The 27,948-nt window shown below is 40.8% G+C and overlaps 1 protein-coding gene across 10 annotated transcripts in view; it reads left to right on the forward strand.

Moving 5' to 3' along the window:
- The first annotated feature begins 4,988 nt into the window (after nucleotides 1–4,988).
- LOC145344938 (sterile alpha motif domain-containing protein 12-like) overlaps nucleotides 4,989–27,948 on the forward strand; it is a 62,467-nt gene continuing 39,507 nt past the window's right edge. The window contains exons 1-3 of one of the 10 annotated variants that reach the window (XM_080192300.1): nucleotides 4,989–5,069; nucleotides 11,264–11,413; nucleotides 14,827–15,019. In XM_080192300.1, the coding sequence (XP_080048426.1) occupies nucleotides 11,333–11,413; nucleotides 14,827–15,019 (274 nt within the window). In that variant the 5' untranslated portion in view covers nucleotides 4,989–5,069; nucleotides 11,264–11,332. Of the gene's footprint in view, nucleotides 5,174–5,283; nucleotides 5,350–5,403; nucleotides 5,423–11,263; nucleotides 11,414–14,826; nucleotides 15,020–27,948 lie in introns of those variants that run through there. The other 9 variants (XM_080192304.1, XM_080192305.1, XM_080192303.1 and 6 more) reach the window with 9 other exon arrangements.

A 27,948-nucleotide genomic window follows, 5' to 3' on the forward strand; every position in this document is an offset into this window, starting at 1 on the left:
TATTTTGATTTTGTTTTCATGTAAAAATGCATGTTGCCATTGCAACTTGAATTTCTTAGGGGGCCAGCTAGCTGGACAGCCAGTGTGAATCAGATTGGTGCTATCATCATGGATTTCCATCCCAGTTTGGGTTGAAGTGAATTTGGGACTTGTCTCCCTGCCTTATCTATGCTGGATATCATGGTTCTGTGGGTTGGATCAGCTTTCAGGCAAAGAACTGAAGAAAACCATAATTTTTACTCAAAAATACAAGATGAAATTGCACTTAAGTTGTTAGAAAAAAAATTCTTATTCAGCATTCATCTTACACACTGACACATACACAGACATACGTATCCCAATGTAATCAGATTCTATCCAGTTTTTCCAGTGCACTGCCAGACTTCAACACATTTGCACATTGATCCCATCTGGAATTTTGGCCCACACCCTACAGAACTCTCCTGCCCTTCTCTGGACTAAGCCATTACTATTTTCCAAGCTATTTGCAGATTATGTGTTTACTTACAGCTGTGGTCTGTGAAGTGTTTGATTGGATGAAAGTGTGGGTTGGAGTTTGGACTGTGACACTTTACACTATGAATCAAGAAAAATCAATCTTAATTTATTTATGTTCCAGGAAGCAATAATTTAACATCCCTCAGAACTTATTTCCAAAATCCTTTCAACAATCATGTACAATGTGTTCAACACCCCATATTTTCTCTGTTATAGTATAACAGCATAACTCCAAATCACTAGATAGTATTATGTAACTATTTACCTTCTTGAGTTCTGCTGCCCCAAAATAAATTATATATTTCACTTTAATAGTAAGCATATAGTTCTGCAAAGATTCAATCTGTCATGATGGCTAAACTTAATCACCATGACATATATGTGTTTTTGCAAGCCAGCAGTTGAACAATACTAGGCAAATATTGTAGATAGCATGAGGAAATAATTCAAACAAGTTGGAACAGTAATTATTAAAATTACATGTTATGGATAATAAGTACTATCTAGGGATGTAAAACAGTAATTGAATTGGAATGTGGATAATGTTGAAAACTTCTGAAGCTTTGATATTGTGGTTACTGACACCAGTTAAATTTGATCACCACCTTAAATTTCACAGGCCATCTTATATTTGTTGATACTCAAGAATGCTTTTACTATTCTTGGGGTTTAGTAAAACATTTCCAAACACAACTTGTCAGAGTCCTAGGTTAGTAAGTGGCCAATTGAAATAAAATGAAAATGTATTTTAAAATGTAGCAGGGAAGTTTCTACTTGTTCCATCAGTACTGTTTCTTCAAACCACACTCAGCTATGTTGGAACATGTCTATGCTGCAGGAACATTCTTACCTACAGAAAGACTCTCATTTTAATCTGGACTGTGTTTGAACAGGTAAAAACTGATAAGCAAAATGCTCCAGGGAGCATAACAATCTGGTATTACAACAAATGATCTGAACTTAAAATAAGTTTACAGCCCATTTGATATTTCTCTTAGGTTCTTGTTAAATATTGTTTCAAAGAAATATATCAATATCAAAATTTCCATAAATCTCTCCTTTTTCAAAAAAGTATTAACAAATGTATTTAAATAAACTCTGGACTGCATTCCAACAGAATCATCATACACCACTGCTGTTGGAAAATTCTCCCTCTGGCTACACAATTCTCTCAAGTAGAATGAAATATTTTGCCCCTTGCTATCAACTCTCAATTATGGGCATTGAGGGTCAGAGGTATGTCTTTATTTGCTAAAGCATTGGAAGCTAACAGCAGGGAGATCATGACGGAGCTGTATAAAATGCTCATTAGACTGCAGCTAAAGCACTGTGTGCAGTTCTGGTCACCACACTATAGGAAGGATGTGATTGCATTAGAAAAGGTGCAGAGGTGACTCACTAGGAAGTTACTAGGTGTGGAGCGCTTTAGCTATGAAGAGAGGCTGGATAGGGTGGGATTGTTTTCCTTAGAGCAGAGAAGGCTGAGGTGGGAACCTCATCAAGATATACAAAATTCTGAGTGACATAGTTCTCAAAGAGCAGAGAAGGAAATTATCCCCTTAGTAGAGGGGTCAATAACCAGGGCATAGATTTAAGTTAAGGAGCAGGAGATTTAGAGAGGATTTGAGGAAAAACATTTTCACCCAGAGGGTGGTGGGAATCTGGAACTCACTGCCTGAAAGGATGGTGGAGGTACGAACACTCACAACATTTAAGAAGTGTTTAGATGAGCACTTGAAATGCAATAGCATACAAGACAATGGACCAAGGGATTAGAATAGATAGGTGTTAGATGGCCAGCACAGACACAATGGGCCAAAGGACCTCTTTCTGTGCTGTAAAACTATGACTTCATGAAACTCTCCGCTCTTTCCACCTGCCATCAGGTTTATTGGAAGGTTTTACAGGCTATCTGCTTTGAAATTAAACAAAAAGTTTGACAGTTAATTGTTCCCTTATGCATTCTCCATTGGCAATGCCTCTACTAGAGTCCACTTGCAAACCAATCAGTGCTCTTTTCTCATGCATAATATTGTTGTTCATTTTACAATAGGACAGGACAAAATTCAAACCTTGAATTATTTACATAGCTTAATTCAAATGGCAAGATAATTCAGTTTTAATACATAACTTTGAATAACCATAAATTATAACATGCATCACATTAAACCTGTAGATGGCTTGGCATGCATACACATTTAGCTATGTTGATTTGCATTATTGCAGACAACTGCCAGTCATCTATAAGAACCCACACAAAAATAACCAATTCAATGGCTCGTTTATTTTTCTCTTATTTGCTATCTGCATGACACTTAAGGATAGAGGAATAATTTGCATACTTGTTAACACAGTCGTTATGTTTTAGGTGTTCATTACTCCATGCTGCATCTTGTTCTGCACTGGTTCTCTATTGTTGATTAAAGATTCAACATTAAAGCTGGGGATTTTAGTTGGCTGGTGTTTCAAGTTTTCAAGCATAGCTTGAACAACTTGGGTCTACATGAAAATCAAACTGTACATTTGCACAATCCATTTTTGCAACTGCAGCTCAGTCTAAAGTTTTAAATTTACTTATCAGTGTCACAAGTAGGCTCATATTAACACTGCATGAAGTTACTTTAAAAATCTCCTTCTCATCACACTCTGTCACCTGTTTGGGTACATTGAGGGAGAATTGGCATGGCCAATGCATTTAACCAGCTCATCTTTTAGACTGTGGGAGAAAACTAGAACACTCAGAGGAAACCCATGCAGACACGTGGAGACTGTGCAGTCCCGGACATATACACTAACCCAAGTCGGGAATTGAACCTTGATCCCTGGTGTAGTGCAGCAGCATTGTTGACCATTGTGCCACTGTAAGGCAGAAAAAAATGCAAATTTGATAAGTATTGATAAGCGCCCTTCATTCCTTGTGATATCCAAAAGGAATTTACAACTAGATAATTGGTTGAAAGACAAAACGGGGGGTGGCACAGTGGGTAGCACTGCTGTCTCAGCGCCAGGGACCCAGGTTCAATTCCTAGCTTGGGTCACATTCTCCCTGTATCTGCGTGTGTTTCCTCCCGGTGCTCTGGTTTCCTCCCACAATCCAAAGATGTTCAGGTTAGGTGCATTGGCCATGCTAAATTCCCCCTCAGTGTACCCAAATAGGTCCTGGAGTGTGGCAACTAGTGGATTTTCACAATAACTTCATTAGTATGAATGTAAACCTACTTGTGACTAATAAATAAACTTTAAAACTTTAGGACACTGGATGAATCCTGTTGCTGGTCTTCTAAAAAGCAATCATGGAGAACATTGTTTTACATGTCTCAACAGAAATTCGTCTCGTCCCTCAAGGCTCCTTTGAAGTTTTGAATGAATAGTTATCCTGACCTGGCGACAAGCAAAAACTATTTCAATGGTTCGTGCAACACCCAAGCAGTTCTGGGTTGCAGTCAATGTGTCTGAATCTTGCTGGTCTGCCAGCAACAGTGGTTTCATCCTTGCCACCTCCAAAGGGCGATCCATAGGAAATCAATCGCCTGGAAACTCAGAGTCCCGAGGAAGAAACTGGGACAGAGAGCAAAGCACAAACTGGGGTAGGGAGAGACTGAAGAACATAAACTATGGAAGCGAGAAACAAACTAGAGACTGAAAGTAAACAAAGACAAACTGTGCCATGGGGGTGGAGGGGAGAGAGAAACAAACACTGTCTGGGGAGGAGGGAATACAAATGGGGGAGGTGGGGAGGGACACAAACTGAAATGAGTGGGAGTTGATGTTGGCTTGTGCTTTACACTATTGTACTCATTGGTACTAAAGCATCTTTGGTTCTTTGAAGATTGAGCCTTAGCTCCCTGAAGATGCAATTTGGTGGGAGGGTGTGACAGTCAGTGAATTAAATTAAGTTTGTTTTCATTACATATTTTAAAGGCTAATAAAATTGTCTGGAACATTTTAATTATAAGTTACCTGTCCTGAATCAGTGCTACTTCCTTTGTGGTCAATCCTGTAGAAACACTATAGAAACAGTTTTTACTTAAACACACTGTCTGTACATCTTTATTATTTTGTGCTATTTCTTTGACTTAAATGGTATTAATAATTTTAAGAAAAAGGTCAAATATTTCATACCATCAAATCTCCAGAAATACGTTAAATCCAGGTTGGCAATCATATGTGAACATCATTGTCATCAAAGGTAACATACAAAGTAACTTTTTAAAACAGTTACAGGGCTATTTCTCTTGGGTGACAGGCATCTAAGTAACTCCATATCACATGTTCAAGGCCAATCCAAATGAACAACCAGGTTGTGTGGTATTCTGATTACTGCGGAATGAGCTTTGACAAAGGATCACCTGGACCCGAAATGTCAGCTCTTTTCCCTCCTTGCAGATGCTGCCAGATCTATTGAGATTTTTCCAGCATTTTCTCTTTTGGTTTCAGATTCCAGCATCGGCAGTAATTTGCTTTTATTTGAATAGTATGCCGATTGCGCACGCTCATTAGTATGACCGACAGAACCGGATTCAGGTGTGTGTGCGCAGCACATTCTGATTACCTGGGGACCTGAAAGCCAGGTGTGTGAGCACCGCGAGCTCTGGGTGGAGAGCCAGGTGTGTGAGCACCGCGAGCTCTGGGTGGAGAGCCAGGTGTGTGAGTACCGCGAGCTCCGGGTAATCAGGTGTGTATACCATAAACTCCGGATAGAGAACTAGGCGTGTATATATGTTGAACTCCTGGTAGATAACCAGATGTGTGTGCACCGCGAGCTCCAGAGAGAGCCAGGTGTTTGAGCGCTGCGAACTCCGGGTAGAGAGTGACTTGTGTGTGCACCGTGAACTCCGGGTAGAGCAATAGGTGTGCGAGCATACGTGTGTAGTGTGACTGATTTACTGTGAATTTGTAGAAGTTGAATATCGCGCCTTACCAGGTCACAATTTTTAGCTTTTGTTTTATTTGCGTTCTCCGTTTGCATTTAAAACTTGATCGAGCAGTGAACAGCATTTAAACGACTTTGGGCCTTTATGTAAATATCACACTCGCTTTAGTGTCGGGAAGATGTTACCTTTCACCCAGGTTGAGGTCCAACGCTACGAGCCGTCAAAAGGCCAGAACGAGTGATATTTCAGGAAAACTGCTGATGTGTCGAAATAGAATCGGGTGACATGGATGGTTTTTATATTTAGGAATATCTGCAAAGTGAATTTTTTTTGAAGTTTTGTTACCTTAGATCGTGAGTGGCATTGCCAAGGCCGCTGCTGTTAATATAGCAAAAAAAAACTGACGGTTACTTGACAATCTGATGAGGTGTTACTAATTTACTACTCTTCCTGTAAGAGGAATAATGCGCTTGCTGTAATGAGAAGGGAGAGGGAAGTAATTGCTTATGAGTAAAACTTCTAGGAAAAATGACAATAGATCTGCTTCGGGGCAGAACATATTGAAATTCATTGCGCGCACACACTTGAAATACGAAACAAGAAACTTTGACTTTCCGAATAAACTCTCTTGTGCAGAAATGTGTTATTATTGTGGGGTGGATCAATGGATTATTGGTGATGTCGGGCAATAAATTGATTAGATGATTTTGGATTATTAATCTCATTAGAAAATTATTGATCCAAAATGTTGATACGTTAATAAAACGTAACGACCTAGATTTTGCAGTGGTTTTTGATGGCAAACGCGGAACAATCAATGTTTGCCCTCACTACTCCGCTGCAAGTAAATACTGCAATTTTTGGAGTTTGTTGATTGACAACAGAGATCCTGAATCAGTGGACTGTCACTCAATGCTCTTCCACAGAGTGCGCTGTGAACCCAGTTCATCACGCCCCGCCACCCACATACAGCAATAATCAGTTGATGTGGTGAGAACTTCTCCATTTCTGTTCTTGTAAGGTGATTACAAATTCTAGTTTAAGGTTTCAGGAGTAATGGGGTTATTAATGGCAGTCTGAGGAATAAATGTTGCTAAACTGACCTGGCCCTGAAAAAATAACATATTTGTGGAGTGTTATTTTAAATTTCTCCATTAAGATTAATGACTCGACTTTTCATCTACATTTTAACATTTATTTTCATGATATTTCAGTTTGTACCTTCACCCCATACCTATGACCCAATCCTGCAGTGTATGGTGTCGAAATTTGCTGATGACACCAAGATTGGTGGAACAGCAAATTGTGCGGAGGGTGTGGAGAGTCTGCAGAAGGATCTAGAGAGGCTGGGCGAATGGGCCAGGAACTGGCAAATGGAATTTAATTTTGGCAAGTGCGAGGTGGTCCACTTTGGTAGGAATAATGGTAGGAAGGATTATTACTTACATGGCGAAAAACTGCAGCAGGCGACGGTGCAGAGGGACCTCGGGGTCCTTGTGCATGAGTCGCAAAAACCCAGCCTGCAGGTGCAGAAGGTGGTCAGGAAGGCTAATGGGATGCTGGCCTTCATAGCGAGGGGGATTGAATATAAAAGTAGGGAGGTCTTGCTGCAGCTGTATAGGGCATTGGTGAGGCCGCAGCTGGAGTTCTGTGTGCAGTTTTGGGCGCCGCACTTACGCAAGGATATTTTGGCCTTGGAGGGAGTGCAGAAGAGGTTTACTAGGCTGATGCCGGAGTTGAGGGGGTTGAGCTACGAGGAGAGGCTGAATAAACTAGGCTTGTACTCGTTAGAGTTTAGAAGAGTGAGGGGAGATCTCATTGAAACGTATAAGATGATGAATGGGATGGATAGGATAGAGGTGGAGAGACTCTTCCTGCTCAGAAAGGACAGTAGGACTAGGGGGCACAGCCGCAAGATAAAGGGGGGGTGTGGTTTAGAACGGAGTTGAGAAGGAACTTCTTCACTCAAAGGGTGGTGAATCTCTGGAATTCTCTGCCTGTTGAAGAGGTGGAGGCTGCCTCGCTAAATATTTTTAAGACGTGGGTTGATGGGTTTTTGATAAGAGAGGGGATTAAGGGTTATGGGGAGAGGGTGGGAATGTGGAACTGAGCCATGACAGATCAGCCATGATCTTATTGAATGGCGGGGCAGGCTCGAAGGGCTAGATGGCCTACTCCTGCTCCTATTTCTTATGTTCTTATGTTCTAATGTAAAATATTAACAAGTGATTTGATTTTAGTGCTTTTTCACTTCCTGGTTGGCAGTCTGAGAATTATTTGATTTGATTTATTATTGTCAGTATATTGGGATAGAGTGAAAAGTATTCTTTCTTGCACGCTATGCGGATAAAACATACCATTCATAGAGTACATAGGGAAAGAGGAAAGGGGAGGGTGCGAAATGTAGTGTTACAGTCACAGATAAGGTGCAGAGAACTGAAGTAATTAACTGCTTCTACAACTTAATGACATCATTGCTTCTCCATACCCAGAATCCCCATTACACAATGCTATAATCAATGCATGTTGTGAAAGGAAAGGCTTTCAGCACAGTGCTCATTAGATCTCTAAGAATCTTTTCTTGACATCTATGGCGAGTCACTGACAGCAATATCCGGGCCATTTAATGGCTGGATCTTTGCATTGTTGGATCATTGTCAGATTGCAGAAAGTTTGAAGTTAAGTGTGAATGTTAGTGAATGAATGAGTGGGCAGATATGTAGCTGGGGAAGCAGGTGAGTTTTTAAAAATGCATTCATGGGATGTGAGCACCACTGGCTGGGCCAGCATTTATTGCCCATCCCTAATTTCCCTTGAACTGAATAGTTTGCTAGTCTATTTCAGAGGGCAGCTGAAAGTCAACTAAACTGCTGTAGGTCTAGATTCACATGTAGGTTAGACTACATAAAGATGGCAGACTTCCTTCCCCAAAGGACATTGGTGATGAAAATGTATCTTCACACCAATCAACAATGGTTCTGTGGTCATCACCAGGCTTTTAATTCCAGATTTTTATTGAATTCAAATTTCACCATCTGTCATGGTGGGATCTGCACCAGAGTCCTAAGAGAATAAACCTGGTCATTGGATTAATAAAATGACAATACCACTACATCGCTATCCCCATGGCAGACAAGTAGGGTGATAGTTGGGAGGGTGGCAGGCGGGTGAGGTAGTAGTTAGCTGGTGAGGCAGCGGGGGGATAGTCAGGTGGTCAGGGATTGTCATATTAGGCTGGAGATAGCCAGGCAGTACGGGTTAGTCACGATTCAAGTAGGGAATTAGGGAGGTCATGGTGAGTGGGGGCTGGGGGTAGTAGGGAGGTCAGTGCCTTGTTTAACCAGGAATGAAATTAGGATATTTCTGTCCAGTGTTTACTGGGTACCTTTTCAGGTAAATACCACGGAACTGTCTGAAATCTTTGACTCTGATATGAGACAGGGACATTCACAAAGGTAGCAGGGGAAGTAATCATTGGAAATTGAATCTTCTCAGGCAATTCCCAGAGAGGTGAGCATGTCAGGCCTTCTGCAGAGTCCTGATGCACATCCAGGGTCATACGTCTCGTATCCAATGATCCAGACACCAGAAGATTTGAACCACTATCTTCATATTTTGTAAAATACAACCAATTCATTGTTAAAAGTGTGATAATTATAGAATTTGACCATTTACTGTAAGGTATGAACAATGTGCACTAAAGTTTATTTATTAATGTCACAAGCTGACATGACAATGAAGTTGCTCTGAAAATCCCTGAGTCGCCACACTCCGGGTTCACTGAAAGAGAATTTAGCATAGCCAATGCACCTAACCAAATTTGTCCCTGGGACAAGGAAATTGTCCTATGATGAGAGGCTAAGTAAATTGTGCTTTTATTCTCTGGAGCTTGGAAGAATGAGAGGCAGTATCATTTAAATCTATAAAATTCTGAAGGGGCTTGAGAGGGTAGAAGCTGAGAGATTGGAGGGGTGATCTTACCAGAATTTGGTTAAGTGTTGGTTCTGGTGAGAAAAACAGCATGTTTCTCTCTAGATCTTACCATACTGTCATAAACAACATAAGAATCTCATGACACCAGGTTAAAGTCCAACAGGTTTATTTGGTAGCAAACGCCACTAGCTTTTGGGGCCCTGCCCCTTCATCAGATGAACGTGGAGTTCTGATCACAAACAGGGCATATAAAGACACACACTCAGTTTACAGAATACTTAAAGGTGCAGACAATGTGAGTGGAGGATAGTTAAGCATAGGTTAAAGAGATGTGTATTGTCTCCAGACAGGACACTCACCTGATGAAGGAGCAGTGCTTCGAAAGCTAGTGGCATTTGCTACCAAATAAACCTGTTGGACTTTAACCTGGTGTTGTGAGACCTCTTACTGTGTTTACCCCAATCCAATGCCAGCATTTCCACATAATAAACAAAACAGCTGGGCAAGTTTCACAATATCATGCAGGGAGGTGGGGCGTAAACACACCAGCAAAGCCTGATTGCACTGAGATTGGGGTGCCATGTTTAAAGGGCACCCCGATCTGAACATGAGTAAACCTCCCCTTGGCTGACCATGGAGATCTCAGGGCTACCTTCCCACTATGACTGAAGTTGGCATTTACACCTCCAATCTCCTAATCAGAGTCAGTGTCTCTTCCACCCTCCCCCAACCCCCGATCAGAGTTGGCAACTCCCCCAGTAGTCAATGCCATGCCTCTCACCCATATATTGGAACCCTTCTCTGCACCCCCCAACAGTCAACACCAGCAAACACTGCCTCCTTTCACTTCCTATCTGCACAGTCAATGCCAGCACTCACCCTCACCCTCCAAATGGACATAGTTGACATCCCCATCTCCCACATCTGCTCCCGGCCACCACCACATACAAATTAATTTCCCCTGCTCCACTCCATGAGACTGCCACTGGGGTTCACCCTTGGCTCAGCCCTCTGGCACAGGGCAGGATGACAGTAACAACTTGTGCCAGGGGGTAATGTCAGGCACAGCCTTGCCATGTCCTCTTCCACCCTTCCCCCCCCCCCCCAGAACTATACTCACCTTTATGCCCCCATGGATTGATCCCCATTGTAGGTTCACATCTGGGTGAACCTGTTGTTAACCACACCAATGTGATGTCATGTTGGCATGATGTGAAGATATGGTGTGGGGCCATTATTTAGTGAGTGAGTGTGTTCATAATATGGAAATGAATTTAAATCAGGTTCATGTTCATTGTGGCAGAAATTTCAAGTCACGATCTCACCAGCGAGACCTGCAACTTTTGAGTTTTGCTGCATTTTAAACCCCCACCAGCAATCTCACAGACATTGAAAATGGGCTCAAAATCCCATCCGTAGTTTCTGATGATTGGGGATTCGAAAACTCAGGCTGATTATTTGGGACTAGGATGTGAAGAAATTATTTCACTCAAAGAGTTGTGAACCTTTGTAATTCTCTACCTCAGAGGGTTCTTTTAGAATCCATCACTGAATACATTGAAGGTTGGGATGGACAGAATTTTGTTCTCTCGGGAAGTTGAGATATGGGGAGAGGGTGGGAAATGAAGTTGAAACCTAAGATCAGTCATGATCATATTGAAAGGTGGAATAGGCTCAGCAGGCCCTATGGTTATTCCTGCTCCTGAGTCTTTCATTATGTGCAAAAGCAAGTTTAAAGACCCAAAAATTCTGTTTCTGAGTTTTTGGACTTCGCGCCTACAATATTAACTGTTCTCACCCCAAAAACTATACTGCATAACTGGCCTGCAGATGTCTTAGAACTTAAATAAAAACACAATTTAATGGATCCTCTGTCTACTAGTTTAGGATTTTCAAATTGTATTTTGAAAACTGCTATTAAAATTCAGTGGAGTAAATGCTATTTATTTTGCTAATAGGTCGCATCTGTCACTGAATAAATAATAACTTGAGACCTTTTGTCTGAACTACACATTTGTCATTCAGTAATGGACTGTGAAGATGTACCAGAGCCGCACTATAAATTCTGCCAAACAAAACCAGCACATCACTATGACCACCACTTACAGGTCAGTAGCTACAGGATTAGCATTTTGATTTGATTTATTGTCATATGTAAAGACATATGATGAAAAATATTGTTTCTTGTATGCTATATCATTACTAGAGTAAGTAGGGTAGAAGGAAAAGAGAGGGTGCAGGATATTGTGTTATAGTTAAAACTAGGGTGCAGAGAAAGATCAGCTTAATATAAAATAGTTCCATTCAAAAGTCTGATGGCAGCAGGAAGAAAGTGTTCTGGAGTCAGTTAGTACATGATCTCAGGCTCTTGAATCTTCCTCCCGATGGAAAAAAGGTGGAAGAGAGTATGTCCGGGGTGCATGAGGTCCTTGATTATGCTGGCTGCTTTTCCAAGACAGCAGGAAGTGTAGACAGAGTAAATGGATGGAAGGCTGATTTGCGTGATGGACTGGGCTATGTTTACAACACTTTGTAGTTTCTTATGGATTTTGGCCAGAACAGGAGCCTACCAAGCTGTGATCCATCTGGAAAGGATGCTTTTAATGGTGCATCTGTAAAAATCGGTGAGAGTCATTGCAAACGCACCAAATTTCCTTAGCCTCTTGAGAAAGTAGAAGCATTGGTAGGCTTTCTTAACTATAGCATCAGCATGGAGAGACCAGGGTAGGTTGTTGGTGATCTGTACACCTAAAAGCTTGAAGCACTCGACCATTTCCACTTTATCACCATGAATGTAGACAGGGACATATCTTCCACTATCCTTCCTAAAGTCGATGACTATGTCCTTTTTACTGACATTGAGGGAGGGATTATTGTTGTCACACTTTAAGCACTCATTTAAAACACTATCTCATAGTACGTTTTGGTTTTAGCATGTTTGGTAAATTTAGGAAATCCCCCTAGAGTCTGCTGTTATTTTCATTTTATTATGGTTTTTGAGTCATCACCTCTCTGCCCATCCCACGCACTCACTGAACTTTCGTTCGCCACAACCCTTCTTGATACAACAGAGGGAAGTGGCGAAGTGGTGAATGCGATGGTCGCTGTGCAGGAGAGATGATGAGTATGAGGGTGGGGAAGGGAGGCAGTCAGAGGGAGGGTCAGAGAGTGGGAGGGGGGCAGACTGCAAAGTTGGGAAGGAAAGCAAGGTGCCAGAAAGGTGGCGAGCTGGAGGAGGAAAATGGTGAGCAGGAAGGAAAGAGTTAATACTGTAAGTTATCAAGAGTTAGTAAGTTATTAAGGGTTAGTAGAATATTTGTGAAATTGTGATAGTATCCCTACATCTGGGTCAGAAACTCCAGGTTCAAATCCCGCTCCAGGACTTGATGGCTTTGGAAAATATGTTTATAAAGTGATAAAAATCCTTCAAAGTGATTTATGGTAACAACAGGAGAGTTTCTTGGTTGGCTATGTTACAGAAGACAATGGTAATCCACTGCATTACTTTGCCAAGCATAATCATGGATCAATCCAATGGAAGACCATAGTTGTCCACATCCTGGACAAGCTACCACAGGAGTTAGTCGGAGGATTTTTGGGCCAGTTATATACAAGGCAGACATTAGCTTTTTAAATGACAGATTAGGGACATAATCCATCCTTGTTATACAATTTCTCAGGGGAAAATGCATTTCTTTTAACATTTTATTATTTAGCATGCTGTTCTTTAAGAACATGTTAGGAGTGCAAAATGAGGGGTATTCCCTCGGAAAAATGTTTCTAATCTCAGCTAGACTACGTGAAGTGCTTTTGACCCACATCAGAATGGTAAATTGTAATTCCAATCAACCTCAGCTCCTCTCAGCATTTACTTAGCAGTTTGTTACATTTTGTAATAGACAAATTCATAATTCATAGAACAATCTGACACATTGACTTCCTGACCAATGATTTGTGTGGGGTGCAAGAAAAGTAGGAAAAAAGGGATAAATAAAAATTTGAAATTTGCAGTTTGGTTTTACAGAAAGTTCATGTATGGATGTTCTTTTTACCCATCAGCCAACTTTGAAAATGGGTACAGACTGATGTCTAATTTTTATATTCATGGCAATTAATTCACTTCAACAATTGACCACTAAAATTTTCAAACAAATTTGTGACATTTGGCATAATCTTCATTTGGTTATTTTTAAATAATAAATAAGGAGATACTGGAACTATTAGTGCAGTATACTGTACATGAATGCCCAAGTACGACTTTATTAACTTAGAAGCATTGATTCTGCTCTGTCAGAAGGAGAATTTATGCTATTTTTCTCTTCCATTTTTTTCCCTACTTCCTGAAGTCAGCTTTGCTTTATACACCTTCTGCAGCCAGACTCCTCTGAGGCTTTCACCTTTGGCAATCTATAATTAGCTAAAGCACATGACAAAGTGACCCATGCTCACTGTTCCTATCCTTGAGGAAATAGTTTGCCCTTGCTGAGCACTGGCTATGTACTCTTATGTTCTTGTGTTCTATGATAGAGACTGGAAGCTCATGTTGTACCATCCAAAGGATAGCAATTTGAAGCAGCCTCACTATCATCCGCTGAAAATGAAATCCAACCTTTCTAAGTTACTTGTCTCTATCACAAAACGTGAACTTGGGAAACTAATTTCTAAATTGCTTTATCTGACCTGAGTGATGATTTTGATATGAAATACCAATTTTGTAGGTTTACTAAATTGAGATATTATTCACTGCCTATTGCTGTGTACCTTCACACACAATATTGTTCTCACGTCAACTCTTATACTGCAACAAGAACATTTCACCTTGTGTGAACTGATTGATTCCTAAATGCCATTCATCAGAAACTGAGCGAAGGGAACTTATGCTGCCCTCTTTGGCATTGATCACCAACACATTCCTTGTATAGTCGAGTCACTTTTTAATTTTGGCATTTGGAAATGAACGAAGTTATTTCGGAGGGTTATTTTTAAAACTGCCAAGATGGCATGTGACATGAATTTAAAAATGGCAATTTTTAAGGCACTTTGTAATTCAGTATTCATTGGCTTAAGGTTTTACAGTTTATATAATCTTATATATTGGACAATATGTCTTTTTTATTTTCTGAATTTTATAATCAACAAGGGAAAAGCTTGTCAATATTAAGAACTACCGAACTGGGGGTAATAAACTCAAGAACTGGCCCTCATCCAATTTAATTTAGTATTTCTTTAAATATTAAACATGAGAAAATATTTGTCTCTGTACATTAAAAACTTGATTTTGATAAACTGTGTATTTTAAAAATTCCTGCCATTTGTTTGACTGTATATTTTAATGACAATTTTGCGGACATTAGCAAATACTTGAATTCAGCATTGTTATTTTCAGCAACGTTACAAAGTTACACATTTCCAGAAGTTGTTTAAGGTCAGCCAAATAGCTACTTAATTACTTTGTTAGTTAATTCTTTAAATTACTGTGGGATGCAGTTGGCATTTTCTAATGTTTGTTTTTATCTGATAGACTTTACCTCTTAATTACTCTGGGAATCAGCTTGAACTTGAAGAATGTAAGATTCGAGTAGTGCAAAATACATCAAAGCAAAATAAACCAGTTGCCTTGTGGACAGAGGATGAAGTATGTGAGTGGATAAGAAACCAATATCCAAGAGATAGCTCTATTTTTGTAGAAGCAATATCTGAACATGCTATCTCAGGTAAGAGTTTAAAATAAGACAGTGTTCCTTTAGTAGAACAATCAGAAATGATCCTTTTCTTCACATGGCCCTGTTTCATGAGTGAATATTGCAAAAGTTTTGCTTTGATTTAAGATTTTCTCAATTTCACCTCCACCTTCTCTCAAGCTTCCCTCAAGCATGGTATTGCAAAGGAAGCTCTGGAAATGTGTAAGTGTATGATTTGTAATTTGAGGCCATGTCTTGGATATTCTGTCATATTTAGTGCTTAGTCATCCTGTAAGCAGCTTGAGCAACTTATGTTTAGTAAGGAGCAATGACCAGATTCGTTTATTTTAATCAATAAACTTGCTTCCATTTTAGAAGATAAAATAATGGTGAGCATTTAATATTTGAATTACTTGACAAATAAAATGGCTCCACCTGCATGCTACTTTTAATCCTGGCCATATCTTTCTCTTGGAGCATCCTGTTCATATACTTGATGTCGTTACCTCCTTTTGCTTTTTTTAAAAATATTTCTCTATTCACAAACAGAAAGGAACTGGAGACTTCCCAAACAAAGTCTGAGGTGATTTATAATTCCCACAACAAGCTCATCATTCATAGTTCACATGGGACACTCATTAGCATTTTAACTACCTATTGTTTCACTGCCTTCAATCAACTTGCATGATATTATTTGCTTCAAAAATGAACCATTTAAAGAAAGTCTGTTTCTCCAAATCTTTTCTGTGGATGAATGGTCATATAAATTTGAAACTTAACAATGATCATGGCAAAATGTAATGTAAAATGGAAAACACTACAAAACTGTGGCAAAATTGAAGAACTCAAATTATGTCCAGAAGCCCTGAGACTGATTTTACATTTATAAAAACGTATTACAGAAACTTCTCTGGATTTGTACTCTGATAGCTATTATATGGAATATTGACAGTTATTGCTATAATTTATGTACAACTTTCATCCAGTCTAAACATGAAATTAATTCCAAATTATCCATAATTAGTGTTAAGACTAACCAATATAGTATGATATAAATGGCAATAGTTGTTGTGGAGTGAAGGAGAAAAGGAGTGGTTTAATGCTCCACGTATTCAAATTAAATTATAATTGTTTTCTTATATTGTATTGGAGGAGGTGGCAAGCAGAATGGCAGCTCTGGCATTTTCTATGCTAATACAAAATTTTTCAGTGGCAAATGTGGAGTTGCCAGTTTCAGAAGCTTCTTCTGACCGGAGGAGTGTAGCTAATGGCAAACAAGTTAATGGCGATTTTGTTCCCCTGAAAAAACAAAGGGTCCATCAAGTTGTGCCCATTTTTCGGCATGAAAACTTGGTAAAGTTTGGGCATGAGGCAAGTAGCGCGATCCACACCTGCGTCCGTGCCCGTGCCCATTCCCCTTTCACCAAGGGCCGAAAATGACCACCGTTGGAGCCGTGCCCAAAAACAGGCGCAATGTCAATTTAAATGCATTTGCATGTATTTAAATTGACTTAATGGGCTGCACGCCCAAACTTACTGGCACTTCCCCCTTTACCACTGCGTTCACCCATCCAGAATCAGTATGAAACAGATACAGTTCGCAAAGGTCTGATCCGGGCGCTTCAGCTTCTGAGGAGGTAAGTTCTGGGCTTCTGATGGCTCTCTGACTCAGTACAGAGATGGGATTTGGAGGGGGTTCAGATGGCTCTCTGATTGTGAGGAGGGAGGTGGGTCAGATGGCTCTCTGGTGGGAGGGGGCAGGGAGGCGGATAAGATGGCCATCTGGTGGAGGGGGGAGGGAGGTGGGTCAGATGGTTCTCTAGTAGGAGGCAGGGGAGGGGGTCCACTGCCACTATGGTGTATGATCAATTGTGGGGGGGGAAGGGGAGTCTGCTGCCATTCTGCATGTGATCTGTGGGGGGAAGAGGACCTGCTGCCACTCTGTGTGTGATTGGTGGAGGGGAAGGGAGGGAGGGGTCCTGTGATCATTCTGGGGGTTGGTGGGGTTAAGGGGGTCAGTTATGTTGTGGGTTGTGGCAATGTCTGTGTGGATCAGGGGGAGGTATTATTTGGCCGGGGAGCGATGTGGCCGAGGAGCATTTCTCTATCTTTTTTTCTGTGCACGTGCAGTTGGAGGCACCATTTGGAGCTGCTGTACTTTGGGTGTGATAAGCCCCACCCAGAGGCTTCTGCAGTGCGATTCAGAATCGCTGCTTTTTTCAAGCAGAGTGTGTATGGGGGCATGTGAGAATGGGTCTAAAAGATGGATCTGCGGAGGCTGTAATGTATAGGAGGGCCTAATCCTGCTGGAGAGGCCAGCAGCAGAGTGCTCGGGGGGCTATTGGGCATGTGCCGATCTCCCAGTATAACTTGTCATGACCCCCCCCCCCCCCCGCCCAACTGATTACCCATCCCACCCATCGCTGGCCTCCCGATGGCCAGCCCTGATTCCCCAATCGCCCCACCACTAGCCCCCACCTTCTGATGCTGAGTTCCTTCTTTCACCTCCCCTCTCTGGCTCTGCCCCCTCAGTCTCCACTCCCTTGCCATTGTCTGGGCACTGCCAGGATCCCAGGCTGGCACTGCCCTCCTTGCCCCCAACCTCTCAGAGGCCTCAATGGCCTCCAGTCCCACCAGCTAGGCCATCATGTCAGTCTCCATTGCTGGGATCAGCTGTAATCCCCACTGGTGGGAACCTTCATCAGTGAGGTTAGAAACCTAAGTGAGCCCGGACAATACAGTCTCAGGCTCACTAAACAGAGTTAAATTAACTAATGAATATTAAGACCATGTCAACAAAAGTGGTCTGGTAAAATTGCAACCGGTGGGTTGTGATTCCCGTTATTGGCCTCCCGCTTACATAAGAACATAAGAAATAGGAGCAGGAGTAGGCCATCTGGCCCTTCGAGCCTGCCCCGCCATTCAATATGATCATGGCTGATCTGTCGTGGCTCAGTTCCACATTCCCGCCCTCTCCCCATAACCCTTAATCCCCTCTCTTATCAAAAACCCCATCAACCCGCTTCTTAAAAATATTTAGCGAGGTAGCCTCCACCACTTCAACGGGCAGAGAATCCCAGAGATTCACCACCCTTTGAGTGAAGAAGTTCTTCCTCAACTCTGTTCTAAACCGCCCCCCCTTTATCTTGAGGCTGTGCCCCCTAGTCCTACTGTCCTTTCTGAGCGGGAAGAGTCTCTCCACCTCTATCCTATCTATCCCATTCATCATCTTATACGTCTCAATGAGATCTCCCCTCATTCTTCTAAACTCTAACGAGTACAAGCCTAGTTTATTCAGCCTCTCCTCATAGCTCAACTCCCTCAACTCCGGCATCAGCCTAGTAACCCTCCTCTGCACTCCCTCCAAGGCCAAAATATCCTTGCGTAAGTACGGTGACCAAAACTGCACACAGTACTCCAGCTGCGGCCTCACCAATGCCCTATATAGCCGCAGCAAGACCTCCCTACTTTTATATTCAATCCCCCTCGCTATGAAGGCCAGCATCCCATTAGCCTTCCTGACCACCTGCTGCACCTGCAAGCTGGGTTTTTGCGACTCATGCACGTGGACCCCGAGGTCCCTCTGCACTGTCGCCTGCTGCAGTTTTTCTCCACGTAAGTAATAATCCTTCCTACCATTATTCCTACCAAAGTGGACCACCTCGCACTTGCCAACATTAAATTCCATTTGTCAGTTCCTGGCCCATTCGCCCAGCCTATCTAGATCCTTCTGCAGACTCTCCACACCCTCCACACAATTTGCCTTTCCACCAATCTTGGTGTCATCAGCAAATTTCGACACCATACACTCGGTTCCCTCCTCCAGATCATCTATATAAATGGTAAATAGCTGAGGCCCCAGCACTGACCCCTGAGGCACTCCACTAGTCACCAACCACCAATCCGAATAGCACCCATTGACCCCCATTCTCTGCCTCCTATTTGACAACCAGTCCTCTATCCACGCTAACACCCTACCCCCAACTCCATGCCCCCTGACCTTCTGCAATAACCTCTTGTGAGGTACCTTGTCAAATAATACATTTCCTGCCCCACTACACTACTTGACCGGCTCTCACCACTAGCTGAGAGAAGGTGTATATCTCGTTGTCGTGAGAAATAGTTCTTTCCGTAACAAACTTTTTGCTGACACATATGGCAAATGTGTACTGCTAAGAATAAGCAAGATTTGGCCTCTAATTGGAGCTGTCCGTTGCTGTGACTTCTTCTTTAGCACTCACTCAAAGCAAGCTGCAACTAAGGCAAGTCAATGGCCATAAGGGCAAACATAGTTAATAAGCATTCATCAATACGTTCCTCGTAGAAACATAATGCAATCAAGACATACAGTGGCTTTTTATGGTATGTATGATGTGTTCTGTAAATGTATATCTTTTTCTAACAAAAAAGAGTAATTGGTCCAGAATTTCCATTCTCCAGGGGTTGAAGATGCGCTGGGGACTCCCCCAGGCAAGGATTGCAGGGGAATTATCCAGGAAATTTAAATTTCCAATAGGTAATTAACTTACACTTAGAACCATCTGAAACTCCAACTTAAATTGGAGCTTCAGATGGTTCAGAGTCTCTTAACAGAATAGATAGCCAGGAAGAGTTTGAAGGATTAAAACCACATCTTGCACCAAGCAGTTATACTACAGGTAATAACTTCCCTTGCCACCGCACTCCCACCACTCCACAAACACCTCACCTATCAATCATACCTACATAGGGAAAAAGCAACTGGCTTAATTGGTTTTGTCCATGATCATACTATGACCACAGCAGATATTATTTGCTGAGCAAACCCGGGAAACCAGTCTTTCTGATCATAAACCTTTTAGTCTGTATTTTGAAAATAAGGGTGAAAAGCTACTGACCTCAGAAGCAGAGAGCCCCATTAACACCTTTAAAATTCTAAACATAAAAGATTTATTAACAAAAGAGTTAAACACATAATATTAAAGCAGATTTACCCCCAAAAAAACCCACTTGATTAGAGCACACAAATAAACTACCTTCTTGGCAAAACTCCTCTTCTAGATTTTTAACTGTAAAAACTGTAATATTATCCAATTGCTGGATAAAGATACACTATGTGACCTTGGAATGGAACTCCAAAACAAAGGTTCAGAAACAGCTGCTTTCTGAATACAAAGATTTTTCTGGCTGAACTGAATGGTTGCTTCAAATTTGCAACTTCCATATCTTCTCCCAGCAAAGTTCTGGTCTCAAGACATGTTTCCCCCCCTCCCCACACAGCTACACCAACTCAGCTTAACATCTTTCCTTAAATATTTTTTCCCCTTTCATCTAAGATTCCATTGTCCTCAAATACCTCTTTTTAAGTCAATTTTTCCAAATATAAGTATGCTCCATGTTTTGACGTTGCATCTACTTTCAGGTCAACAAAATTTAATGTCCCTTCCCTTGTTTACTTATACAACCTTTGTAAGTTGTAAAAATTCCTTGTCACTTCAGAACTTCCCATTGAAATTCTACAGCTAAAATGTCAAGTTCCTACTTATCTTATAATGCAAATTTTAAACTCAACCTAGTTACTTATAAATTCAACCTCACCAGAACCTCTCATTACAAATGCATGGACCTAATCTGTTTATCTCTTTTATCTCTCAACTCTCACAGACAAGCTGTTTCTATATACCTACCTAACCTATACATCTTTGGACCGTGGGAGGAAACCGGTGTGCTTGAAGCAGACCCATGCTTGTTCCCAAAAATATTTTTAAAAAAATCATTATGCAAGTTATATTCACAAAATTAATTTGCAGCTAGCCATATTATTGTCTGGTAACGTGATCATGAAATACCTTCACAGGAGAGGTAAAATATAATTTAGGAAATAACTTGTATCTTCATTTTTGTTAGCTGCTTAGTTACTTACAGATATCTTAAAGTTTCCAGAATTTATACATACAGGGAATAACCTATATCACAGAATCCCTACAGTACAGAAGGAGGCCATTTGGCCCATTGAGTCTGCACCACCCACAATTCCACCCAGTCCCCACCCCCATATCCCTACATATTTACCCACTAATCCCTCTAACCTACACATCTCAGGAAACTAAGGGGCAATTTTAGCATAGTCAATCAACCTAATCTGCACATCTTTGAACTTGGGAGGAAACCCATGCAGACATGAGGAGAATATGCAAACTCCACACAGACACTGACCCAAGCTGGGAATCGAACGCAGGCCCATGGACCTGTAAAGCAGCAGTGCTAATCACTGTGCTACTGTGCCGGCCAATTTGTCCTTGTGCCATTATCCGTTTTATGTATGTAAATTGTTGATGCTGGAAAATATGTAAATAATTTAATTCAATGTCTATTAAATTAGACAAAGCTAATCTGCAAACCATGCCACATGATATTGACTCTTTTTTACTTGAAGAAAATGCATTAATACATTCTTTTCTCTGAATTAAAATAATCTATATAATCTGCTTTATCATTGGTGATCCTGGCTCAAGAACCATGTTTTTAGGGGAGATGATGTGCGTCACCTTGTGAAGTACAGCCTATTCCCCTGTACAGTGCATGCTTAGAATGGGCAATCACCTATATAGCGTGCAGTTAGTGATAAGCAATTTCCATCATCATCTGGTGTGTAGTTTTGTTTTTGGCAGATTCATTTGCTCTTGTTAAAGTGTGATAGCTTTACTTTTCTGCACTTACAATTTAAAAAGCTTCACAAAGCAAATTTTTTTATTCTTCTGGTTCAGAATCTAAATCTTTTACCTTGTTTAATGCCTTTGAAAGCAATCAGCCAATTCCTAAAGAAATACCATGATGCAGCTTTATTTTTGTGACTGGAGGCATCCATGCTGTTTCCATTGAACGTGTATTGGCTTTTCCTCCAAAATCACTCCTCAAAAGTTTTGAAGAATCCAAATTTTATGGAAATCATGAAAAATTACAAACTGGAGAGATCATCTAGAATCACAGCAATTAAAATAACATTTTGATATTGTAGTTCTTCACATTCAGCTAAATAAGGGACAATTTCTTTTCATTTCCACTCATTCGAGAGAAAATTGAGCTGTTAGTGGCTCTAGGGTTGGATTTGCGGTTTGGATAATAAAAGAAACAAATGCTGAAATTTAAGTTGTTTGGTTCCTAATGGCAAAGTAATGTCATGACTACTTTTAAAATTGGTGCTTTGTTGTTTAATGCAGAAGCCTGTCAAATGGTAATCAATTAACATGTGATTGCACAGGAAGTTAATTATTATAAAATGTTTAGAAACTCCCTGGAGGCTGATTTTTTTTTAATTAATGTTTTATGTTAAGATGAAATCAGTGTTTCATAGCTTTCATAATAATTGAAAATAATGAGTCATATAAAAAGCTGGTAGTTGAAATGTTTGTTAATCCGGTACATATTTATAATCAACTATATGGTCTGACAAATTGAGCTAGTGCTCTTTTGATATGCAGATAAGAGTTGAAAGTGGCTTATCAGCCTAAGAGCAACATGAATCTTCTCTCATCGTTCCAGAAGACTGTGCTTCAGAATGCTGGAGGCAGCTGTGAATGTCAATATCCAGAGCTGTGATGAAGGTTGTTAGTTTCTCACTAGCATTATTAGCAGACTAACTGAAGTGTTAAGCTGTTCAACCAATTATCATTACCTCATGCGTAACTTTAGCAGTTTGGTTATAATTACATGGTAGCATAATAATTGCCTTGACGTGTGGATGACACATTGACCTATGAATCTATGAGGCTAGTATTTTGAGGTAGTTCTTGCGGCATGTATGACTTGTATAAAACTAGATCTATAAAAGATCCTGATGTTTCATAACGCTTCACATGATTAATGGGATCATTAAAGTTGAGACGTTGGTTCCTTTGTCTTTGGGCCTATGGTATTCTTCTCGGCAACAACATTTTTGTTATAATCTCAGGTTTTTCGATTCTCCTCCAAAATGGTAATGTGTCTAGCTGTGATTCGGATTGTTAATAGAAAAAGCAAATGCAGAAACATGAGAATATTTTCATTAATTTTTCAACAGTACTTGGTGCTAACATTTTTAAGATACTTATAGAAGACCAAGTAATTCATGCGCAATAAACAGTTATAATTTTAGGACATCGCACATTTGATTTGCAAGGCTTTACTCTTTTATTCCACTTCCCGCTCCCTATCATCATTAAAACTCTTAACTTTATTGCTCATCTAAGTCTTCGTTACTCGCATGACCGTCCTGAGATTTTCCTTGCACAAAATTCCAACATATCCAGAGTCATGTGCTTGCAACTATTGTTGTACTAAGTCCCTGTCTTCATTTACCTCTTTTGGTTCTCCATTCCCCAATATGTCCATTTCTGAACTTGAGCCTTTAGAATTCCCTTCGTGGCCTCACTTCATTTGACTATTGTAACTTTCCACGTGCTAACTTGTAGTCCCTGCTTCACTGACTCCTCACCTTTCATTCCATCATCTGTGCCAATACCTACACTTAGAAGTCTCACAACACCAGGTTAAAGTCCAACAGGTTTATTTGATAGCACAAGCTTTCAGAACACAGCCTCTTCATCAGGTGAGAAGGCGTTCTATTCACAAACAGGGCTTATAAAGACACAAACTCAATTTACAAGACAATGGTTGGAATGCGAGTCTTTACAAGTAATCAAGTCTTAAAGGCACAGACAATATGAGTGGAGAGAGAGTTAGGCAAAGGTTAAAGAGATGTGTGTTGTCTCCAGCCAGGACAGTAAGTGAGATGTTGCAACCCCAGGCAAGTCATGGGGGTTACAGATAGTGTGACATGAACCCAAGATCCTGGTTGAGACCATCTTCATCTGTGCAGAACTTAGCTATTAGTTTCTGCTTAGCGATTCTGCATTGTCATGTGTTGTGAAGGCCTCCTTGGAGAATGCTTACCCGAAGACCAGAGGCTGAATGCCTGTGACTGCTCAAGTGTTCCCCAACAGGAAGAGAACACTCCTGCCTGGTGATTGTCGACGGGTGTTCATTCATCTGTTGTCATAGCGTCTGAATGGTCTCCCCATGAGAGACCCTAGTGCTTCAGAGTCTGCTGGGGGATTCACGCCAGTGGAGGGGAGGGAGTGGTGATTAGGCTGAATGTCAGTCATGAATCCCACTATATCCGTCCCCCCCCACCCCTACCCTGACATTTCCTGGCCAGCTGCACTGCTGAAAAAATCGTGCCCCACAACTTTTCAATTACTGTTTCTAACACTTTTCTCCGATCCCTGCTTGGTGTACCCAGCCTCCCTTTTGTGAAACATCTTGGGAGGGTGGGTGGTAAGGTAGTTTTTGGATGCAGGATGCTCACTGGATGGCAAAAAAAACTAAAAGAATTAGCTAATCTTTCCAAATCATCAGTTTCTTCTGGCACATTCTTTGAAACAGATAAAGCACAAGTATTTACCAATATGGCTGCAGTTTGATTCTTTTCACAATGGATGTGTATTAAAATACTGTTTCTGAAATTACTAGAACTGTTTCTATAGCCATTCATGAAGAAAACAATGAAATCTCACTGTAAACTAATGTACATCAGTTTATAACAGCAGAAATATTTGAACACGAACTACTGTATTTTCTTTTAACCCTGAACCCAAGGATTTGCACTCTGCCTATGCAAAAAATATCACTTTTGCTCCAATCTTTTGTATTGCTTTCACTTTGGACATTGTATCATTTTATGCTTTGATAACACTAGGTGGCACTAAAGTGTAAAGTGATGATTTGTGAGTCAGTTTTGTGAAATGTATTTCTATTGGATATCCTTTTTAAACTTCTGTAGGAGAAACCTACTGTTAGTTCCTGCTGAGGCACAGTTAGCAAATAAATATGGGTAGCAGAATGCATCTGGTGGATATGGAATATATGCTTGGAATGTCTGATATGTGGTCTATGCGGTGGCACCATTTTGGCCACTTGCACTCATGTTTTTGTTTTAATAATGCCTCACATATAATGTTGGCAAATGTATTTTGTCTATATTTATTTACCAAACATTTAGCATCACTCAGTGTGAAACATTGCAGTCTTTCTCTTTCATCAAAATTAGAATTTTGACATGAATTTGTCTTACATTGTTGTGTGAATCAATATTCTTAGTAATCTCTGATGAACTCAAAGCATCAGTCTCAATTGGCTTTTACTTGACAATTGAGAGTGATACTTTGAGTTCATCAGAGATTACTAAGAATATTGATTCACACAAGATGTACCTATGCTCTTTATCAAGAACATAGTTGGATATTGCTTACCCATTGCCTAGTCATTGCCCTGCAGTAGTTGCCTATTATTGGTTGAGCCTGAATTTTTCTGATACAATTATTCAGACTAGTTGAACTGACGATGATGACTGACATTTTTTTTCGAAAAGTTAAACTTAAGTATAATGCTGGTGTTTCCAAGATCCTGAACTCTGGTGTTTTCACCATGGCCCAGAACTTGTGTTATCTGGGGGATCATACTCCAGAGGTACCTGAGAAGATGTGGTGGGGGACACCCCTGGAATGAAATTGCACTCTGACTGTGAGTTACGCACTATTTTAGCAGATAGCCAGTAAGGAATAACAATGGAAGCAAAGTACATACACTGATAGCTTGCCCATTCTGCGGTTTTGTCTTGCCATTTTGCCAACAAACCTACAGTAAATTTAAAACGCATATGAAAGTTACATTCAAATAAATAAGGATATTCAGATCATATGCCAAACAATGGTATTTTTCATTTATTTCCTCGTGGAAAATGCAATTAGTCACATTGGATTACCAATTAGCTACACGAGGCTTGAAGCGAATGCATTGGACAATATTGATCTAAGCGGATTAGAAGAATTTGAGTAACCATTCTTCCTCCTCACATGCATATATATGTACACAGATAAAATTGGATTTTTACCATATACACCCAAGGTTTATGAGATGTGATTGCAATGCAGCTTGTCCCTCCACTGCTTTACACATCTGGTTCAGAATAATGTAATAGTTAAGAGTTAACTGGGCTCTGTGAATCTGATGTGCCATTTAATTTTGTTATTATCAGTGAGTTATCTCTAAGGTTCTGGTTGAATATTTATCCCTCGATCAACATTACAAAATTGATTATCTGGTCATTATCATATTGTTCACCACATTTGTAAATGGTGGTAGAATACAGATGCTGGGGACCATCCTTTGATCTCGCCACACCTGGCTAAGATTGCGCCTGGCGTCAAACGATTTGTGATCGCCCCGGCCCCTTTCCAATGGCACAAACCAGATTGCTGCCGATTTGCATGAGATTGACTGGACCTTAATCTCATTAGCGTGTTCAACATGCAATAATCACCCCTCCTAGAATGCTCCCACCTCTCTGGCAGGAAGTCAAGCTAGCACAAGTGACCACTTGTCTCCATGAGTTGAAACCTGATAGAATGGCCAGACTGGGGGGGGGGGGACGCGTTCTTAGAGGTCATGGAAGCCCTCAGGTGGTTGGGGGCATGGCTGGGTGTGCTCATTCAGCAGTGCTCACCTGGCACTGCCCATCAAGCATCCTGGCAGTGCCCACTAGTTAACTTGGCAGTGCAATTTGACACTGCCAATGTATCAGGATTGGTGACAAAGTGGTGGGGCCTGGGTGGGGACAATGATGGGCAGGAGGGACATGCAGGAGTGAATCATGTCCTGATTGATAGGACATGAGGGGGACGGGTACGTTGGGGTCAATGACCCTTCCCCCTTCCAGTACTGCATGCACCTCACCACTCTGCGGTGTGAGGCACCTAAGCCACTGGAGTGGATTGCTCCTGTTTTCTCACTGTCTTATTCTGGGAGATTTCCACTGACGCATGGTACTGACACAACTGAAACTGAAACAAATCAATTTTCTAATAGATATAGCTCTTGGGTTGAAGGGGTGAAGGGATGTGGGGGGGGGAGCGGAAGGTGGGATCAAGGTATTGAATTTGATGATCAGTCATGATCAAAATGAATAGCGGAGCAGGCTCGAAGGGCTGATTGGCCTACTCCTGCTTCTATTTCCTATGTTTCTAAATATCCTGATGAGAGTCTGTATCTCTGGTAATGTTTATATCCTCAAATTTTATGGTGCTGAAGGCACAATTAAATCCAGAAATTATATTCTGATATTTCCTTAAAAGCCATTTCTCCAGCTTGAATTGTATATTTTCAATGCAAATGATCCAATCTATCAGCTTCCAGGCTGACCAAGCTGTCAGTATTGTAATGTTAGTGGCACTAAGACACCCAATTATGTTCTCTGATTGTATGTATCTGAGGTAGAATTATTTATCCTAGTTTTTCAATTCAGCAAGAACCCTCCAGATTTTCCAGAATTCTATAAAACCATTTGAAGATCTGACTATTTAATAATATTTTGTCAATAAATGAAAGTCTCAATGCATGTAAAATGCCCCAGAATTTGCAGCCAGAATAACAGCACATTTACTGGCACTTGCTTTTATTATTATTAATATGTAAATCTTCTAGAAACTAATGAAAATGAAGAGATACTTTGTGGAATACGAATCACTACAAATAGCTGAATGATTAATGCAGCTCAGATCTTAACATTGGGGAAACAGCAATATGCCTTAATCTCATCATAAACTTCACAAAATTGCAGCAGTTACATGTCCATTGTTCATTAAACTCACAACAGAAAGCTAGGGTTGGTTCCTTTTCATGAGGATATTTATGTTTCTGCAATGCCAATCAAACTAACCACCCAGAAAAGGAAGTGTTTAAACTTGGAATATCTTTCCTGCAAGTAGTAATTTGTTCTTACAAATTTTTAAGAAATGTTTTTCCTTTTTCACTTAAAATGTAATCTTCCTCATTTATGTAACTGATTTAATTCTAATTCATCTTCAGGGTGGCACGGTAGCAGTGGTTAGCACTGCTGCCTCACAGCACCAGGGATCGGGGTTCAATTTTGGCCTTTGGTGACTGTC

The sequence above is a fragment of the Carcharhinus amblyrhynchos genome, chromosome 7 (assembly GCF_965287045.1).
Source record: "Carcharhinus amblyrhynchos chromosome 7, sCarAmb.v2.hapA, whole genome shotgun sequence".
NCBI lineage: Eukaryota > Metazoa > Chordata > Chondrichthyes > Carcharhiniformes > Carcharhinidae > Carcharhinus > Carcharhinus amblyrhynchos.